The following is a 22,081-nucleotide window of genomic DNA, read 5'->3' as shown; positions in this document are numbered from 1 at the left end:
TCCCACTTGGTTGTAAATGGGGCTTGCTGAAACAAATATTACACAGGCGGACCACACAGAAGTGGAAGCGTGCGGCTAATTTACCTCCCACGCTGGGAGGCTGCTGTAGGTAAATTGCAGACCGCTGGGTGTCCGCCGTTTGTTCAAACGAACACGTGGCGACGGCCAGCTTTATTCAGTCGAACGCGGTCAGCGGTGTGTGCAGCCAAATCCATGGAACTGAAATCGGCTACACATTTACACGAACACCGCTGACCCTTACCTTCTCCTCCACTCAGTTTTCAGCTGCAGCGTCTAAGTCCCGTTCAGCGATTTGAACACAGTGAGACTAAGCTATTTTCACGAACAGTGCCCCTTTCGTGCATACGAATAGGACTTAGTAATTTTTTTCAGTGTAAAATTGACCGACCGCACAGCCCAAATCTATGGAACTGTTTTGGGCGGGAAAGTATGCTTGCGGTCAGTCACAAAGGACTTCCAGCTCACTTTTTAACTAGTGGAGGGATTTGTATGATTTTGGGTATGTTTGTATTTGAGGTGTGCTGATTAATAATATGTAACTTTTATGGAGATTGGATGTATAGTTTTAAAGTTATAGTAAATGTGTAAAAAGTATATTTTTGGAGGGCGGGGCCTAACCATCATGGCGGAGAGTCGTGTTTTCCGTGAGCTCCAGCACAATCTCCACAAAACAAGCGGCAATCACCTCAAACAAGCGACACAATCGGCAAAATCGAACACCCGCTGGTCGCCCACGATAAATGGCACACAGCGGGCCACTCTACTACCTGCCTGGAGCCAGATGGAGCCACGACCGGCATTGCGGCCTAGTGCACGCCAGGCGGGGGAGGCGGCCGCTCCCCCAAGCCGGAGGCGCTCTGGAGCTGTCAACCGCACAAGTCAACCCTGCTACCCCCCCCCTGGACCGGCGGGGGTGATCCCGGTCCACACTGGGGTGGCTATACCAGATAAGCTTAAAAAAAAAGGAAAAGTCACCCGCAATCGGAGGCCCACTTAAAATGGCGGACCCGACATGCGCGGACGGCTCCCTCGATGAAAATGATATACTCACACGACTTAACCTCCATTTCGAGGCATTCTGGAGGAAGCTGGAGCGTAAGCTAAATCGAACCCCACAAACCTGGCCTCCCGCTCACTCGAAGCGTTCGCAACCCAGCAACCCGCCTCCAACAGCTCGAAGATTGAGGCATCGCCCAGCACCAAAGACCACCCGAGCAGGGCACCAACGGAAACATATCTGCCCTACACGTTGATGCTGCAACACACAGCGTTCCGGCAGAGGCTTACCTCGTGTACCCAGGCCACTCGGGCAAAGGGGCCAAGCATCACAACGTCACCCACCGGCACGAAGATGGCCTCAGGGACTCACCCCAGCCCGGGAACTAAGCCGTGGGCCCCAGACAGCACGCACGTCACTGCGCTCACACAGGAGAAAGAATGAAGCTGAGCCCCACGTGGAAAAGCAAGCGGCAGCCAACCGGCACCAAACACACCTGTGGGATCACAGCACCAACCCAAGCCCCCGACACACCGACAACCAACAGGACTCACAGGGCTATATGGACTCCCTAAGACTCACCTCGCATCCACGCCCTGGGCTAGCACTCAGCAAGGGCATCGGCTGAAAGGGGCAAACCAACCCTCTGCAGCTCTGTTATCCGCGCTGCAAGTCCCCTACCACCGGAGGACACAGACCTACATTTGCCAATCTTACCCAGCCGTTCCCTCTTATCGGATTTGACTCACAGTTAAGCCTGCTTCACCATACCATACCTACAACTCAGGACTTGATGCAAACCCATTCTGACATAAGTTGTTGACCACCTATTGGTACAAACGTTTTATTTTGAGTTAATTTAAGCTGACAGTTTCAGAAGCTGGCGGCTACACATACTGGTATGCCCTAGTATTGCCCTTTACTTAGCCTTAAAATTGTCTTCCCATTACACTCAAACGACCAAGCTTGCTATGAGCTCACAGCTCCCTCCATGTTACTCCTCTACTTACACACACACTCTCCTACAGGCAAACCTGTGCGAACTTATAACCTGCCTGACACAAATGTATTGCTGTAAGCACCTTTCGCCACCAGTTTAAGCTATAATATTAGTAAGCCATTACGACCAGCTTAACTCTGTTATCCACTATTGATGCCAATAATCTACTGCTCTACCGTACTAGTGTCACACTGTTCCTCATGGCACATGCTTGTTAAAAGCTTACTCGATATTAAGCGTATGTCTCACTGTTCTTAATGTGCTTAACTTTATGTTGATAACTTGTTATTGTATAATAGTCTACACAAGAGCAGCGTAACCTGTATGCACATCACACACAACCCAACTACTGAAACACTGCAAACTGTACTGCCACTATACACTCATGTAGGACTAGCTAATCCAGTACTGTTAAACGTCGACTATGATAACTGTTATATTTTACTTTGTTTTACTTTACATATTGTGCATCCCAGCATAGCATTTCGTTTAACTTTACTCATGCACCCAGCAGATTGCACTCAGATGCTTGAACACAATAGCGACAAAGTTTAATGTTAACTAAGCTTGCTTCCTACCATGTTCATACTCAACTGCCTTTAAACACAAAATTTGTGCTAGATATTGCATGTACCTCTCTGTTAAACTGTCTACTATGTGTTGGAGGAATGCCGTTGGGGTACCTCACAACCGACTGTTAAAAGCTTATGCACAACAAAAATAAAGAATTAATAAAAAAAAAAAAAAAAAAAAAAAGTATATTTTTCCTGCCTGTGATAATTACATTAACCCATTGTGTACAGTAATTATATCACAGGCAAAGGAGAGGATTTTGTGGGAATGAATGGGAGTGTTTTACTGTATATTACGTGTCTTATTGGTTGTTCTACAAAACCCTGTGGGCGGTACTATGTGTGTAAAACCTGCATGAAAGAAAGCCCTTTGGTGCTGATTAAAGAGAACTACTTGACCCTCAACATAGAGTCTCATCTCATGATTGGGGGATACGGCTGTATCTACACTGGGGGATTGCTATACTCTACATACTCCCCTAGCTATAATCACCAAGCTCTTTTAAGAGCTTGTTCCAGCTTCGCTCTCTGCAGGAAGAGAGGTTCGGTCTGCAGTGCTTATGGTGTCTGGAGAAATGCTTGGAGCCCTCGGGAAGCACTAGGAGCATCCATCAACGGAGGTACCCAGTTGGAGTACTAGGAGCTCCGTTACAGTCCTTATTTCTTTCAGCCATAGAAAAGTCAATTTTGTTTCTATTTTGACAGAATTAATTGGCTGATGGTGTTAGCAGATGCTCTCAACCAATGAATTCAGCATGATCACGGGTGGATTTGATACCATTAGGTCCCAGGTATGTAGTGACTATGGTGATTAGAGTGCACCTTTAATGGATTATTTTGCATAGCCCCCTAAATTGTTCTAGATGCAATAAGACAGACTCTATTTTGTTCCCCTGTCCCACCAACCCAAATTTGCTGCTCTCTGGTGACCCATGTTTGGGGACAAGCGTCCACAATATACATAGTGCAAATTAATCATTAAACACATTTGTACAAAGTGTAAAAAACGTGGGATATTTCTGCCAATACAAGCACTTTAGCAACACTTTGCACATGACCAACCCATAGCTGCCAGTCAGCACCGCTTGAATGCTGACATATTCACTTTTTAGGAGGGCCTCCCCATTGCATCACTGATAACATTCATGACATCACTTCCCATACACTCCCCTTACCCTTGCTTATCTAATGTTGGGAATCACAACATTGCATCGCAGAGTCTGGAAATTCTTAGCAGTGAAAGTCCATTCTTACGCATAATGCGTGGCATTAGCCAAAAAGAGTTTGCAGCAAAAGCCTGTATAATAAAACATATCAAACAGGTTTTAAAGGCATATTATTTGGGGGGCAGGGCCGGGCCGCCGAGCCGAGCGGTCGCATGAGAGACCAGCTCCCGCACAACACGATCTAACAGACCCATTTATCGGCAGTTATGGGAGAAATAAATGCTTGAGCATGAGCATCCACGACCCTCAATGCGCACGGGCTACCGGAGCCGAGGTGAGGCTTGCCGTTGGGGTTCTAGTCCCTCGGAGGAGAGGTCCCTGCAGCACCAGGTGGGGGCCTGCCTAGCAGTGAGTGGAGTGGACGGCCGCCACTCTACTATCCTGCCCAACGGAACCCGACAAGCAACGGAACACCGGCTGATCCGGTCCCGACCCCCCCCCTCTGGACCGGGGGGGGGGTGATCCCGGTCCGGGCCACAAAGCCACACATGGAGACACTGCCGAACCACCGTGCAGGCCCAAGGCCTAACCTAAAATGGCGGCAGCTAAAAGAGCGGGAACCAGACTGCGGAGACTACTGCAGTATGCATGCACCACCTGGCCTACGCGACAACCTGCACCAAGCAACCCGTACCCTGCAGCGGCACCCAGGATAGGACAAACGACAATTACCCCGAGACCTGGCGCAATGCCCCGCAGAATGTACCTGATATCACACACGCTGGGGGATCGCAGATGAGAGACTACCACAACGATCGGGTAAACGCTTACCCCGAGGACTTCTGACAAAGTCCTCACAGGCACCTGCGGCAGAAACCCCATCTAGGCGGCGGACCATACACCGCACACCCCACAAGCTCAAGACACCACGAGCGGCACGACCCCTTGCTACAACTCTACATGGGCAGAGCGCTCCAAGGGGTACCACCTCACCGCCTCACCTACGCCGGATGCAGGCCAACCACAACCGGAGTCAGACACTACCTGGTTCCACTGCCTACCCACGGAGGAGATCAGATCCGGCACCGACATGTCCCCAGGTCTGTGAATCAAAAATGCTAGCACACACACAAGCATGGGGGCACCTAACTCAGCGACAAGGCCCATCCCTTGCTGCCCAGAAGCCTCTCGACACGGGCCTGCTGCACGCCCCGGGGAATACACCAGCCGCAACGACTACCACAGCCTCAACAAGGCATCGGCTGACCTCCAGGGGGAATAGGACTCAAAGCCAGGCATAGTACCCTCGGTCACACAGCCCTCTGTGCCCCATTTGAACTCTCACATATGTATGCTGGACTATTCTTAAATGCTAGGGCCACCTTAGTGTTTATTAGGGCCACTCAAGTTTTAGTCCAAGTCTAGCATAACTTGTAACCACTCTCTCAAAGCTCAGGCAGCCAAGACAGATGAATACTCATTAATCTTCACCTAACCTACTTTAACCATGATTTCCCTCTTGTTATTCACTATCTATTGAGCTCACTAACTCAGCTAATGTACCTAAACTAAATGAACATGCTATGTATATGCATCCACAATTTATCCCAGTTTTATTCTTTAATCTGCCTAAATAGCATGTATTAAGCTTGTTTGTAAAACAAAAAACTAGTGCATTGTACTAACATACCCCATTGCTCTCCCTGTTATGTAATCTTGGTTTAGAAATCTGCATGTGGATTGCCTTTGGGGTACCACATGCCTGTATGTTACCCTCATATGCACTGCAAAAATAAAGAATTAAAAAATAAAAAATAAAGGCATATTATTTATTTATTATTTTTATAGCACCAGCAAATTCCGTAGCGCTGATACACTGCAATAAACTGAAATGAAATACAGTATGTAATTAGAAGAAACTGTAACCAAGACACATTCCAGTAGATCTAGAAGAACATTATGTAAGGCTCCAATGTGAAAGCCCCATGTAATAACAGGGCATGTTAACACTGTGCATTCCGAAACACAGAGTATGTAAAACAACAATAAACAATGCCATTTTATCAAACTGGTTATACAAACACCATGGTAATTATATACTATAGTAAACTTGTTTGGGTATTCACCAAACAGAAATGGTCTTGAAATGACCAGGGGCTTTAACGTTTTAGGCCACAAAATGCAAATCTGAGAATTTATGCAATACGGCTAGTTCTATAACATTGCTATTTTGGCCACAATTACCAATTCTATATTTTCCTCTTGACAATTGCTGGTTTAGTGTTACCCCATAAGAATATGATCCATCAAACATTCGGCATTAACAACCTTGAGTGTCCCAAAGGAGAGAAGACTTGGGCAGAAAGACTACAGATTTGGGAATAACAATTACATACAACCCCCCCAAAAATAAAAAAGAATAACAGAATCTGGGACTAGAAAAAAAAGTACCATCTCAAACATCTTGGAACTGGGTACAGGGAGTCACTGCCATCCATTTGACGGATGTATGACCCTAGCTAGAGGTTGCAGTGAGCAAAGGTATACAGAGTTAGTCATAGCTATGTCCTCCCTATAATCCCAAGTATAGTTTGAAAGGATTAAGGGTCATCCACATCCTTTACTGTGAGTTGTTTCCCACCATGAGAAACAGACAGAAGTCATATAGGGCAAGTTCCAAAATAGCATGCTTAGCATGCTCAAATTGTATAGTGTGTTTTGGCAAACTTGATATAATGCAGAAACATGACAAATTGAAGGAGGCATTGCGTGAGCAGGAAGCATCCAATTGAGAAGGCCAGCAGAGAAAGACATAGGGGTCTAAAGTCTGACCTACAGTGAACAGAAAACCACATTTTAAAATAGTCAAAAATAGCCAACCAGTGACTAAGGCTAAATTGAAGAAATTTTAGAAAACAATCCATTTTAGCCAAAAGTTTGCATCTCGGGTTTTTAACCCCTTAAGGACCAAACTTCTGGAATAAAATGGAATCATGACATGTCACACATGTCATGTGTCCTTAAGGGGTTAAAGCACCACAATTCGTTGTTTGAAAAAAAAAGAAGAAAAAAAAACCCTACAGTCTACATTTGTAAAAAAAATAAATAAAAAATATTAAGATTAGACAAGGGAGGTATGACAAAACTGTACATAAAATGAAAATGTATGCCTGAATATATTTAAACCGATAAAGTCACCTTAAATTGTCAGTATTTAAAGAGCTTAAAGGGTCATGATATTTAATAATTAATGATACTTAAAGGGACACTATAGTCACCCAGACCACTTCAGCTCAATGAAGTGGTCTGGGCGCCAGGTCCCTCAGATGTAAACGTAGCAGTTTTAAGCTGAGAACTATAAACACTGCCTTTTTAGATAAAGGACAGTGTTTACATTACTGCCTAGTAACACCTATAAGTGGCAGTCACTCAGACTGCCACTAGAGGTGCTTCCAAGTCCAGTGCTGCTCAGCATGGAGGTGCTGAATGTTCCCCATAGAGATGCATTAAATCTATGCCTCTCTATAAGGACATACTGAATAGCGCAGCATAGCGTTTTGCCATATATGCACAGTAGCCTCCTAATGTTTTCCTATGGAAAAGGATTGGATGGGCTGATGATCTCAGTCATGGTGGCGGGGCCAGCCTCGGCAAGACCAGCAGAACGTGGGAGAAAAGGTGAGTAAAATTACTTGTTTGTATTCCTCCCGCTATATTCTTCTTTTAAACTTTTGGCTAAATTCAGTCTAATAGGAGTTGTAGTGAACAGGAGATAATCACAAAAAAGTCTGTTCAAGACAGGATGGAGTTGTGGTCTACAGTATTCGCTTAGCAAAGCATTATGTCAATTCCTTCTGAGAAAAGCATTATGAGAGTAAATAAGGCCAATTTCAAATTTAAAGCATTATAGTGTCAATAATACAAACATGTATTGCCAACACTATAGTGTTAAACTGTTAGATTATCCCCCTGAACGGTATTAAACGTACTCTTTCTACGTCACTGGCCACTCCTACATAGCTGAGATACTCAATCTTGGAGGCTATTGGACATGCAGAGCAAAACACCACACTGCGCCAATCAGGGTCAGGCTTTAGACTCCTTAACAACTACATTAGCCTGTAGTGGTTGTGGTGACTATAGTGTCCCTTTAAGGTCAGAATAAAAACTGAATTTTCAATTTGGCTATTTTGGCCTTAATTTTTAAATTCAATTTGAATTCCCAGCAGTTTTGAGTTTAGCAAGTAACCCTGTCAGTGTTTAAACATGATTGGAGTGAAGAGGGTCAAAGTTTGAGCACAATCAATGGGAGTAAATACACAGTTTGAGCATGGTGAGAGTGAAAGGAGACAAGGTTTTAGCCTGACAGGAGTATAGAAGGTCAGATTGTGTCTTGTGCATGACTTCAGGAGTTTAACCATTCCTTGTCTGATTTCTGAAATGTAATAGTCTCAGCCAGTCCTGGTCGGTGACAGCTCTGTTTACAGGGAGGAGTTCCCAGGGGTATGCAGAGGTAAAGGACTGGTATGTGAAGAATGTGCCTGGACAGGATACTCCCCAAATCATGGCTCCTATAGACAGGTGTAAAGGCAGGAAGAGGGAGGACAGTCAGACAGAGATAGGAAGAAAAAAAAACTAATAAAACAAAATAATAATAATTTAAAAAACCTACTGTGGAGGAATGACAAAGTAAATAGAATAAAGAATACAAAAGGCTGAAGAAATGGAATGTGGAGTATTCTACCCCGGGGCAGCTTGCTCTCTCGCCATTCAGTCCCCTGAGCTTGCTGCCTAGGGGCTCTCTCCTCCCTGCTGTCTCCCGCCTGCCTTCCTCAGCTCTCTCCTCCCTAGCTTCTATCTGACTGTCTCTCCTCCCACCAGCTCTCCCCCTCTCAGTCAGTCCCTGCTTCTCTCTCACACACTCTCTCCTCCCTCTCCCTCCTCCCCCCCTCCCTCCATCTCTCCCCGGTCAGTCCCTGCTTCTCTCTCGGTTCTTTTCTTACCCCCAGCTTGTCCCGCAGACATGGCGGGGGCCCGACCAGGGGTACATTCCCTCCAGCTGGAACCGGTCCGGGTACCAGACACCCTGCTTAAGGGCAGCAAGTTCATCAAGTGGGACGAGGTAAGGGGTGAAGTTCATGGAAAGGGGAGGGGGCAGACACTGAGTGACTGATGAAGATAAAAGTACTGTTGGGGGGTGTAGTTACAGTGACTGATGACGATAAAAGTTTTGGGGTAGTTGCAGTGACTGCTGGAGATAAAAGCACTTTTGGAGGTGCAGTTTCAGTGACTGATGGGAATAAAGTGCTGTGGTAGTTGTAGTGACTGAAGATGAAAGTGCTGGGGTAGATGCAGTGACTGATAGGGACACAGTGCTGGGGTACTTGCAGTCACTGATAGGGACACAGTGCTGGGGTACTCGCAGTGACTGTTGGGGACACAGTGCTGGGGTAGATGCAGTGACTGATAGGGACACAGTGCTGGGGTACTTGCAGTCACTGATAGGGACACAGTGCTGGGGTACTCGCAGTGACTGTTGGGGACGCTGGGGAACTTGCAGTGACTGTTGGGGACACAGTGCTGGGGTACTTGCAGTGACTGTTGGGGACACAGTGCTGGGGTACTTGCAGTGACTGTTGGGGATACAGTGCTGGGGTAGTAGCAGTAAATCATGGGGATACAGTGCTGGGGTAGTAGCAGTAAATGATGGGGATACAGTGCTGGGGTAGTAGCAGTAAATGATGGGGATACAGTGCTCGCATAGTTGCAGTGACTGTTGGGGATACAGTGCTGGGGTGGGTGGTAGGTGCAGTGAATGATGGGGATAAAGTTCTGGAGTAGTTGCAGTAAATGATGGGGATAAAGTGCTGGGTAGGTGGTAGGTGCAGTGGATGATGTGGATAAAGTGCTGGGATAGTTGCCGTGATTGATGGGGACAAAGTGTTGGGGGTAGTTGCAGTGACTGATGGGGAGTGTGGTTGTGGTGGTGGGGGGCGGTAAGCAGTGACAATTTTAGGGGGCACCATGAAGGTAGATTTCTTTGACATGTGCCTGTCAGTAGCTTGGTTACTAAATCGGAATATTTGGGCAGTAAGTAATAGATGTTTGGGTAATAGAATACATAGGTAACAATATTATTTATACATTTGTTTACTGCTGGACAAATCTTTTGGTGTGTGAAGAATGACTGGAACTCCTGAAGGTTTCTCTAATTTCATTGAGTGCTGGACAATGTGTTGCCGTAGTTATATAAATAAAGCTGTGGTGAATTGACTAATGTTAGTGGGGCTATATGTCATTTGGGCGAAGGGTGGAGTTGCTGGGGTTGAGTGATAAAGGGTAATACTGATTATCTAACTTTCAGACCAGTAGTGACCAAAAGTGTCATCCCCACATCTGTTTTAGAAAATAATGTAGCTGTCAAAGCATCGTGGGAATTGTAGTTGGATGACAGCTGGGAATCGCCTCTGTTTAACTTGCTTGCTCATTCCTACATTGTGAGCTTGTTTGAACAAGCCCCTCTTCGCCTCTTGTATCTGTCAACAATTGTTTTGTCTGACAATTTGTTATAGGAAATATCTGTAGAATTGTAAAGCGCTGCTGTTAATGTTGGAGCTATATAAATGTTTATTATAATAATAATTTAAGTGATGATAACCTATTATTCATATTTGCCGTACGTGCGTTGTCATATTAGCATCATGTTGTGATTGAGCATAGCATTGTACAGCGCTGCTGAATATGTTGGAGCTATATAAATGATATTTGGGTTTTTTTTAGTGCGAGATGGGGATTGATAACTGGCTACCTCTTAGGGAGGTAGGCACATGTCAGTAGCTCAGTCAGATTGGGCTCCTCTCCAAAGAGCAGATGTTTACCACGAGGGCCCATGTTTTAGGGCCAGATGTGCGATGTTAGTGGATGTAGTTTTTCTTTACTGGAGACTTGTAGTGAAATGACCCGGGGGGAGAGGGGAATCGCTTAAAAAGAGAGTGGCAGTAGACAGTACTGAAAGGAAGTGACTGTTGGTTAACCCCTCCCCTGCCAGAGACCAATGTATATCTACTGGGGGTGTGGATCTATAATGTCAAGCTCTGATAGGCCGGTTGATATTTTTGCCAGGGGCTGGATATGTTCTCTATAAGTTTGGTATTCTGTCAGCATGTGAAAAAGTTTATGCTCTGTATCGCATTCTCCTTACCTGCGCTTTTCACATGTACAGATAGAGAGATACACCACATGGCTGGTCATTGATTTGCTCATATGCATAACTTGCTTAATATTATTTATTTGTTCGGCATACATTGCAGTTTTCATGCTACGTGTCCCAGCAAGCACAAACAATTAAGTACAGTTACAAAGTTACCTATTGAAAACCTCCTAGACCTAGGCCAACATATAATTAAACTGTACTTGTTATACATACAGGGAAGCAGAGTCATTTCAGAGACATATAACATTCTGGGAAGTGTGAAGGATAAATAATTATATAGTTTTAAACGTTAGGTGTGTTCCCTTACTGTTTTAGATTAAGCTGTGGGGGGGAAAAAACTTGCCCGCTTATATTGTGGCGCAGTGACAGACTCCTGGTAGCAAACGTTTTGCCGCCTCTGAGATAATCAGTACTGATTATTTCAGTCTAAGCCAATCCTTTTTTTTGAGAACCACTTGGAAGGTATGGTGCATGCATGGCAATAGCTGCTCTCTGCCAGTCTGTGCATCTTTCTGTGAAGAGCATTAGTGGTGTTTGGAGTTACCATTTTGTGCTTAATAACACTGAACATAAAGGCCTTCGAAAATCAAAGGCATTCAATAAAGAAGTGTCTTTAGTGGCAATCAGTCTGATGGCTATTAGAGGCATGGTTTTGAACAAATGTAAATATTGTCATTTCCCTGAAACGTCAGTGTTTTACGCTGTCAGGTCAAAGGGACAGAATCAGTGCACCAAAACCACATTATTAAGGTGGACTGTTTGGTGCTTAGACTGTTTAAGGTTTTCTGGAATTGGTTTCCATAGTTTCCACGTTCCGTTGAACATGGCTACTTAATACACTTGCTTGGTTATAATAAATAAAAAGTCACCAACACCCCACAGGGTATATTACTGTGATTGCTAAATTTGTCTTTGCAGATGGTTATAATGTACTCTTACCATGACTCTCAGCCAGCGTTGCTATTGTATAACAAAACTAGTTTAGCTTCTTTAACATGGAACGCTGAGATGGACATGTGGTGAAGATGCTTATACAACACGCCTCACCTGGAATTGAAACAGGTTTGGTTTCTGAACATAGTACTAACTTTCAGGGAACATTTGGAGAAAAAAGTTAATCAATGTACAGTCCAAATTAGTTGTTATGGTCTAGCCACATACCAAGATATTTATAGGAACTGTAGTGGTCTTCGTTTTGATGTTTAACGGGGCTGTTTAACCCCTTAAGGACCAAACTTCTGGAATAAAAGGGAATCATGACATGTCACACATGTCATGTGTCCTTAAGGGGTTAATTTAAGTTTGTTGTGCTTTGTTCCAAACTCCATTGAGGCAGTTTTGTTAGTATCTGAGGACAGTTTGTTTACGTTCGCTTTTCTGATGGTTCTCCAGCCAGGTGCCTGTTTATCTGTTTAAGAGACCTGCACATTCTGAATATTTTTTTACAGAAGTGCCTAAGAGTTTTTGCTTTACAGGGCGTTTTTGAAAACTTTGATGTCTCTATATATAGTAAAACGTCATCCAGCCCTCCTTGACCTTTCTGTCTTCCCTTTTTGAGTTGTATCCAGTACATTTGTATATTTATGATGGTAAGTTCCCCAGGGCGGGTCACAATGTTGTAGGTGACATTAGTGTCTCATGTTCCTTCTTCTTCTTCTGCTATGTCACTTGTTTTGTTTACTTTTGAGTCACTTGAGCCACTTACAGCCCGATCACAGGAATTATCGAAGACTCTACACTAGTAACTATTCATTACTCAGAAAGCTCATCATTCACCGGCTTTAGGTCAAAGTGTTTAGAAGCCATTTGACAAAGGAATTTACACTCAAACCACTACTTTTGTTAATGTTGTCCAACCTGGACAGCAGTGATGTCTCTCAGCTAGTTACTTTTGTCAAGATTGTCCAAATGGATGTCATCAGTCCAGAAGTCTTAATGTTGCATTATCAATGTGGCTGAGGAGGTGGCAGGCGACTGAGTGGTTTGGAGAGTCCCAGTTTTAGTCATACCTCTTCTGAAAATACAACCGGGGCACTGTAAGCATCATGAGCTTAAGAATGGGCTGTAGTGGTTATGGTGCCTCAAGCCTTCTGGCACCATTCCAAACCGAGTGACGCTTGCATGTGTCCCCTAGGTATCCATGTTCTGGGCTCTTTTCACAGATAACACTAAAGCAGGTGTTTTCCTTCCACATTATATATATCAGTAGTGTCCATTTTTGGATGGAATACATTGGACAAGAGAGTCAGCTGACACTCCTCAACCCAAACATGGCCAAAATTGCTATCACTAATGTAGCAGTAGGAACTTACACTTTAGTGAAATCTGAAAAGAGGGGCTGGACAGCAGATGCACAGGATACCCAGGTACATGTTAAACTGTTTGACTCATAACACTTGGACAACACAGGGGTACCCCTCGCGCCATAATGTTTTGTAAGTCCAGTAGCAGGCTCTAGTAGTTATGGTGCTTTTAAGGGAACTGCTCAATGTAGTAGTTAAAATTTGTAGGATTGCCCTGGCTTCCCACCCTGCATGTTAAGTAATAAACTGTTTTAAAACAGTTTAACTTTTTTTCTGGGGACACCATCTGTGCCCGCCCTCCCGTCTACTGCTAACGCCTGAGAGCAGGAATTAGTAGTGGATTCGCTGTTTTAACAATTGGAGGTGCTCGGGGTACTCTTTGCATCATAACCACTAAAGCATGCTGTAATGGTTACAGTGTTTGGAGTGTTGTTTAACCCCTTATGGACCAAACTTATGTCATGTGTCCTTAAGGGGTTAAAGGAAGAAATACAGACTCTGGCTGCCTGGCAGGTATTCTGTGGAATCCAAATTCACATATATTACAAGGCAACACTATGGGTTAAAATATCTTGCCGATCATTGCAGAACTGAGACTGTGATGCAATGTTAGCAACTTGTTCATAGAAGCGAAGTCTGTCATACAGTTAAATGTTCTACATGCTCAAACACAGTAAAGTCGCTAAACATTCTTGTGATCTGTTTGATGGATGTGAACCGCCTTAAAATGTATTCCCGTCCTGGCTTTATGAAGACTAACACAACATTTCCCTGGCCTGTTACTAGAAAATGTAAAAACAATACATATCATCATGCTTTAAAAATGCCCGTATAATATGGAGTTCTTTTCAGTTCCAGGAATTTACTAACCTACAGATAAAAGTTTGCTTTTCTCCTTTTAACACATTATCTCTTACTGTACACGTGTGTGTGTGTGTTTCTAAATGACAGAGGTGTCACCGGTGGGGTCTGATTCTGGATGGATCACCAGATGGAAGTCCAGATTCTGATTTTGTTTTCCTTTCCATTGTTAGCCCTGAGTATATAAAGAGAGAAATAAATCATCAACATACATAATTTATCACACATACACTTTATTGCACCATAGTTGGAGTTTAGGGAACTCTATAGTGTCAGGAACACAAACCTGTATTTATGACACTATTGTGCTGGTGTGGCTGTTTAGGTCCCCGGCCACCAAATCTGTGCACTTTTTTTTCCCATGCCGCATCGGTCTCCATGGCTGAGATTCCCATAGGGAACATTCAGTGTCTTCATGCGTAGCGTGGAGATGCTGAACGCTAGTCCTGCACATTGTGAAGCACTGACATAGAGAGCACCTCTAGTGGCTGTCTGAGTGACTGCACCAAGCGATGTTACTAGGCAACAGTGTATACACTACCTTTTAGCTGAAATGGCAGTGTTTACAGTGCTAAGGCTGCAGACACCAGAACCACTCCATTAAGCTGTAGTTGTTCAGGGGACTGTAGTGTCCCTTTAATTATCAAGCACAATGTTGGGTATTGCTTTGTGTGCAGGGTTTAATGCAGTGAGTGGGTGAAGGTTTAATGACGCTGGTTTTGGGGTTAATGATGTGGGTGCAGATTTAATACAGCAGGTGTGGTGTTTATAAATACAAGTTTGTTTAATACTCAGAATTAACTCAAAAACTTTGTGTGATTCCTAGAACATGTTAGGATTTAGTGTTTAAGGTAGGGTGAGATATAGGGTTCAAGTTTGGGAGGGTCATAACATGTATCTCAAAGGGTTGAAACCCTGAAGCCCCAGTTAAAACTGCGGAGTCCAAATAAGTTCAATACTCACTTGAACAAAATTTATCCTAAAGTTACCAGTACCACCTACAAACATAGCTGACAGCCTACAAGAGGCAATACATGTATAACACAGAATACTAAGAAAACCACTATCTACTGATACTATTTCAATATCTCTTTATATCTGATTGTATGTAATCATATGGTGCTTGTTAGTAAGAGCAATCACACTTTAAATTTGATCAGATATTTGATCTTGTCTGTGTCTTTTGTCTCCATATAAAGAAGGTAGACAAAATAATGGAAACCCAAGCAGTATAATTCAAAGTTCCTTAGCAGGTCCACCCCTTTCCTCCAGAACTCTCCATAAGAATTCCGTGATGTTTACATTTGGTGGTAGGAGAAGACGTGGACGGTGTTTGACTTCATGTTTATGTTTATAGATCCACTCTGGTATTTATTTACCAGTGTGTCAATGTGTGTGGGATATTATCATCTTGCAGTATGGGAACAGTGTTTCCACCAAGATGCCGTGGCGTGTCCTTCGTATGACCATGTCTAACAGATGGCAGTTGACATTGTGGGTTGAAGGCATATTCTCTAAATGTAAACCTGTCCAGATGTAGAAAATACTGTGAGTCATCTAACCATGTCACGTGAAAGGGGAACTGTCGCTTTCAGGATTTTCAGTGTGTAACATTTACTTATCTCCTATATCTAACAAGTATGCGTTTTCAAGGCCTGAAACATATAAATGTTGAAATCCACACCGCTGGTTCTTATACTGGGACTGAGCGCTTTTGGCTTGGCTCCCTGTCAGTCATTGTTATAAGCCTTTCTCAATCTCCGCACCTGCCAGTCAGCGTTGAGAAGGCGAAAAAGAAACATAGTTTCTGATTCAATCCTGTCAATGCAATGTGCGTCCTACCTATGCTGGGATGGAACTGGATTGTGATGCCAAATCTTTGATATACATTGAAAAGAGTAGTGAACCTCATATGTGAAAAAAAAAATTCTTGGTATATTATTAGTATATCCTGGTCCATTTGACACTCTAATGATGTTACAACTATTTTTTTGATTAAAGAACTTGTCAAAAAACCATAACCACTACATACCTATTTAGTAGTTATGGTGCTACTGGCAGTATAAGGACAATATCACTTAAAAATATTTAGTAGTTATGGTATTATTGGCTTTATAAGGACAATAACCACTAAATTCTTATTTAGTAGTTATGGAATTATTAGGCTGTGGATTCTGGGTCTTACTGATTTTGTAAATTTTTACCAAAAATCAGCCTAGCTTCTTACTCTATTGTTAATGCAGAAGTTCTAACTTCTGCATTAGCAATATCAGTTTCATCCATATTTGGTGGGTCAAACGCTGTTCTCAGCCAATCGGTGCCATGTAAATGTGTATGAAATTGATACTAGTATTGCTAATGCAGAAGTGGAACTTCTCAATGAGTAAAAAAGCATGTGCCACGTGGGTTCCTTGGCTTGTCACAAATCAGGGGACGATGTCCACTGTCTGATGGAAACCATAGCCATTGCATTGTCATGAAGTGGTTATGATGCTATGACTGCTCTATTAAGGATATATTTTTGAAGAATTATTTTTGTCATGATTGACGTTTTATCCTGTTGTACGTCGGTCTCACATAGAGTGACTTCTGGAGATTGACACTGATATAGTGCAAATCAAACCTTGTGGGAAATTGGATATTTTGGTAATGTAGCTATAAAATTGGAGATATGTCTGCTTGTCTGTAAAGCACTATTCCAGTTTTGGTGTGTAGCCATAGATTCCATTTCCTTTTAAGTGCATGCAACTTATTTTTTAATGTTTCCATAAGATAGGAGATGCAGTTTGTTTCTGCTTATCAGCGTTTTCGATTAGAACATAGCGTTCAGGCGATTTTGGAAGATAGAAAAGGAAAAGATTCTATCTGCCTTAGGCTGTTGCCAGACGTGGCTTAAAATCCACCTCCCATAATGTCAATTTTTTTTATTGCTCCAAGAAAATGCAAGTATATATTTTATACAAATAAACACAAAGAGCAGCACTCTATATAATGCCTTAGAACAAACAGCCGCTAAACATAGACAAATCCAAAAAAACGGTGCACTCTTACAACTTTGAAAACATAAAAAACTTTGTTTAACCCACACCAATCATAATTTACATGATGATCAATATTTGTGAATCAGCTATGTACCCTTTAATGCTATGCTGGTGACATAGTATTAATGGTAAGAAAAGCAGTAATAAGGAAATAAAACTTTATTCTAGAAAATTTGGCATACTGCTGCATCACTTACCCACTCGTGGCATAGTAGTAAAGCCAAAAGGTCAAAATCTGAAAATATTTGATTAGCACAATCAATAGGGGAGGGGAGAGAAAAGAACACTATGGGACAGGGGAGGGGAGAGAGGGGGGAGAACACTATGGGACTGGGGAGGAGGGGGGAAGAACACTATGGGACTGGGGAGCAGGGGGGAAATAACACTAAAAAAGATGGAGGGGAGAGGAATACTAGAGGTGGGGGGGAGAGGAACATTAAGGGGGGGGGGACAAAGGCACAGGGAAGGGAAAGGGAACACTGGGGTAGGGGGGTCCACTAAAAGAGAAGGGAGAAGGGAATTTTTTCATATTAGTTTCATTAAATTCATTAAAAAGTCCAATATTAATAAAATTATAGAAAAAAACCATTTAAAATCATTTGGGCAAAAAAGTCATTTTCAGTTTCGGTTTTCGGCAAAGGGCATCCTGAAATTTCATTTCGGTGCATCCCTAATCCCCACAATTCACTCTGTCTGCATCCTAATTAAAATAATTTTACAGACTGAAGTCTTTTCCTTCCTCAGTTTTTCTGTTTTACAAGACATGGCACAAGTTGTCTATAAAATAAAGTGCACATCCTGATTTGTATTTTTGCCTTTACAAAAACATTCCTACATGGATCTCTTAGATAAAAAGCAGATTCATGCAATTGCTTAGGAATCCTAGAATTTGAGACTTTGTGGGATATGTATAAATGAAAAGGTTATGTTCACTAAACATAACACTAGCTGTGAGCCAAGTCTTGTGTTTGCTTCCACACATTTTGGTATGTGTAACAAGGACTGACAAATGTTTGTGTAATGAAGGTGCCAGACAGACATGTTCAGGATTCTGTGCAAATTTGGAAACAGGTGTAGTCCTAGAATTCATTACTTATATCAGTGATGGCGAACCTATGGCACGCGTGCCACAGGTGGCACGCCGGGCCCTTTCTGTGGGCACGCGGCCACAGGTCCGCCATCACTGCAGAGTAGGCACCTGCCTGCCCGAAACGGCAGGCGCCTACTCTGCTTCCGGTTCGGGAGGCAGGGGAAGGATCTGTGATGCTGATCCCTGTCCTCCCGCGCGATGCTGTGTGGAGCGTTGCCGAGCGTTACCATGGCAACGCTCCACAGCATCGCGCGGGAAGACAGAGGGTTCAGCATCACAGATCCCTCCCCTGCCTCCCGAACCGGAAGCACTGCCTGCCACCACCGGACCACCAGGGATGGCTGTGTGTCCCCCCCCCCACTTCATTAAAGGTAAGAAGGAGGGAGGGGGGGGGATACTGACACACAGCACCCCTACCCCCCCCAGAAGTACCCTTACCTCCCCAGCACCACCCCTAGCCCCCACAGCACCACCCCAGAAGTACCCTTACCCCCCAGCACCACCCCTATCTCCCCAGAAGTACCCTTACCCCCCACAGCACCCCCCACCCCCCAGAAGTACCCTTACCCCCCACAGCACCCCCCCACCCCCCAGAAGTACCATTACCCCCCACAGCACCCCCCCACCCTCCAGAAGTACCCTTACCCCCCAGCACCACCCCTATCTCCCCAGCACCACCCCTACCCCCCCAGAAGTACCCTTACCCCCCACAGCACCCCCCCACCCCCCAGAAGTACCCTTACCCCCCACAGCACCCCCCCACCCTCCAGAAGTACCCTTACCCCCCAGCACCACCCCTATCTCCCCAGCACCACCCCTACCCCCCCAGAAGTACCCTTACCCCCCACAGCACCCCCCCACCCCCCAGAAGTACCCTTACCCCCCACCCCCCAGAAGTACCCTTACCCCCCACAGCACCCCCCACCCTCCAGAAGTACCCTTACCCCCCACAGCACCCCCCCACCCTCCAGAAGTACCCTTACCCCCCCAGCACCACCCCTATCTCCCCAGCACCACCCCTACCCCCCCAGAAGTACCCTTACCCCCCACAGCACCCCCCCACCCCCCCAGAAGTACCCTTACCCCCCACAGCACCCCCCCACCCCTCCAGAAGTACCCTTACCCCCCCCCAGCACCACCCCTATCTCCCCAGCACCACCCCTAGCCCCCACAGCACCACCCCAGAAGTACCCTTACCCCCCACAGCACCCCCCCCACCCTCCAGAAGTACCCTTACCCCCCACAGCACCCCCCCACCCTCCAGAAGTACCCCTACCCCCCAGCACCACCCCTATCTCCCCAGCACCACCCCTACCCCCCCTCAGCACCACCCCTACCCCCCCTCAGCAGTACCCCTACCCCCCCAGCAGTACCCCTACCACCCCCAGCAGTACTCCTACCCCCCACACACAGTACCCCTACCCACACACAGCACCCCTACCCACACACAGCACCCCTATACCCCCCAGCAGTACCCCTACCCCCCACGCAGTACCCCTACCCCCACACAGTACCTCCACACAGTACCCCTACCACCCCACACAGTACCCCTACCACCCCACACAGTACCCCTACCCCCCCACACAGTACCCCTACCCCCCACACAGTACCCCTACCCCCCACACAGTACCCCTACCCCCCACACAGTACCCCTACCCCCCACACACAGCACCCCTACCCCCTACAGTATCCCTACCCCCCACACACAGTATCCCTACCCCCCACAGCAGTACCCATACCCCGCCAGCAGTATCCCTACCCCCCACAGCAGTACCCATACCCCGCCAGCAGTATCCCTACCCCCCAGCAGTACCCCTACCTCCCACACAGCACAGCACCCGTCTCACACACACATACAGCACCCCTACCCCACGCACAGCACCCGTCTCACACCCACACAGCACAGCACCCGTCTCACACACACACACAGCACCCCCCTCACACACACACACAGCACCCCCTCACACACACACACACACACACACAGCACCCCCCCCAAACACACACACACAGCACCCCCCCCCCAAACACACACACACAGCACCCCCCCCCAAACACACACACACAGCACCCCCCCAACACACACACAGCACCCCCCCACACACACACAGCACCCCCCCCACACTTACACAGCACTTACACACCACACAGCACCCCCCCAAACACACAGCACGCACAGCACCCGTCTCACACACAGCACCCCCCTCACACACAACACCCCTCACACACACACACACACAACACCCCTCACACACACACTTACACAGCACCCCTCACACACTTACACAGCACCCCTCACACACTTACACAGCACCCCTCACACACTTACACAGCACCCCTCACACACTTACACAGCACCCCTCACACACTTACACAGCACCCCTCATACACACACACAGCACCCCTCATACACACACACAGCACCCCTCACACACACACACAGCACCCCTCACACACACACAGCACCCCTCACATACAACACCCCCCCCCCCCACACCCCCCCCCCCCCCCCACACGCAATTGCCGTGTTGGCACTTTAAGGAAAAAAAAGTTGGCATGTATTGCGGTTTGGGCACTCGGGCTCAAAAAGGTTCGCCATCACTGACTTATATGTTCGACTCAGCGGTAACATTGTAAGGATCTGTGACTTCCTGGCTCCTGGCGTTTGTCAAACCGTGATGTATAGATGTATCTGAATGGGTAAAAAAATATATATATATTGCAGCTTTTTTTTGTATGAAACAGTCAGTTAGCATAATACTTTAAACAGAATGCTCATATTTTCTTCACTTATTTATTTAAAGTACAGCTGTTTATTGAGAAGTATTAACGGAATTCATACTTTGTACAAGCCAGATTTCTAAAAAAGTGATAAACTGAATAAAGTTAAAATTTTGGGGCTTAACAGCACTAAGTCTTCATTGGATATATATGTTGGTTATGCCATGCTAGCTTTTTTGAATAACACCAGCTGGGCTATTTCACTAGCTGGGACTTGCGAGTAAGTGAAATTTGAAACGCAAACCATACTGTGTTTTAAACACTATTATTTAACAGCAATGTATGTTTGTTTTTTTGTTTTGTTTTTTCTTTCATCCATGATAAATAAAGATTGTAAAAAATAAATAAATTATATTAACTCAAACCCAGACCCTTCCTACACAAACCCCTCTTATCACTAATGACTTGACTTATTTCTTGAGACTGCCAGGCTCCGATCATAAACTCCACAATTAATGCCGGAGAGATGGAAATTCCAAAGCAGAAGCTTCCGTTAGCTCTCCTGAGCTAAACCTTGCAGTAAGAGCAGGGTTTAGCTTTTTGGTTTAGACTTAAGAGTGATCAGTTGACCCCAGGTAAGAAGTTTGACTACTTAGTGGGGGGAAGGGGTAAAGGCTGTCCTGGCACCACAACAACTACAGCAAGCTGTAATGGTAATGGCTTAGGCTGTTCATTTAAACCTTTACCATTCTTGTCCAGAGAAAACAATATAGGTGGAACGCTCTCCTCCTACGTCAGCAATGGGGAAGACCTAATGTGCATGCTCAATTCTTTCTTATGAGGAGTTTTAAGATGCTGGATGTTTCACTTTGTGAAAGGCCAGGGAGTGCCTCTAGTTGGAGACAGCCACTAGAAGCAGTCCCAACCCTGCAATATAAGCAGTTAAAAAAAGCAAACAGACAAAAAACAACAACACAAAGACAAAGCGAAACAGCCACTGTCTAAATTTGAAAGTGTATCATCTTTTCTAGAACCCCAATATATTGTTCAAATGTTAAGAAAATAAAGCCACAGAAGGTTTTGTATTATGTGACTC

General features: G+C 45.2%; 1 protein-coding gene across 1 annotated transcript in view; it reads left to right on the top strand.

Annotated features, from left to right (window-relative positions):
• Positions 1-8,649: 8,649 nt before the first annotated feature.
• The window catches only part of PLCB3 (phospholipase C beta 3), a 137,226-nt gene continuing 123,794 nt past the window's right edge, over positions 8,650-22,081 (top strand). Inside the window, exon 1 of the mRNA XM_063437490.1 lies at positions 8,650-8,878. Within this exon, the coding sequence (XP_063293560.1) occupies positions 8,780-8,878 (99 nt within the window). The 5' untranslated portion in view covers positions 8,650-8,779. The remainder of the gene's footprint in view (positions 8,879-22,081) is intronic.

Source organism: Pelobates fuscus, chromosome 12, assembly GCF_036172605.1.
Source record: "Pelobates fuscus isolate aPelFus1 chromosome 12, aPelFus1.pri, whole genome shotgun sequence".
NCBI classification, from domain to species: domain Eukaryota; kingdom Metazoa; phylum Chordata; class Amphibia; order Anura; family Pelobatidae; genus Pelobates; species Pelobates fuscus.
This window is presented reverse-complemented; position numbering and strand designations above follow the sequence as displayed.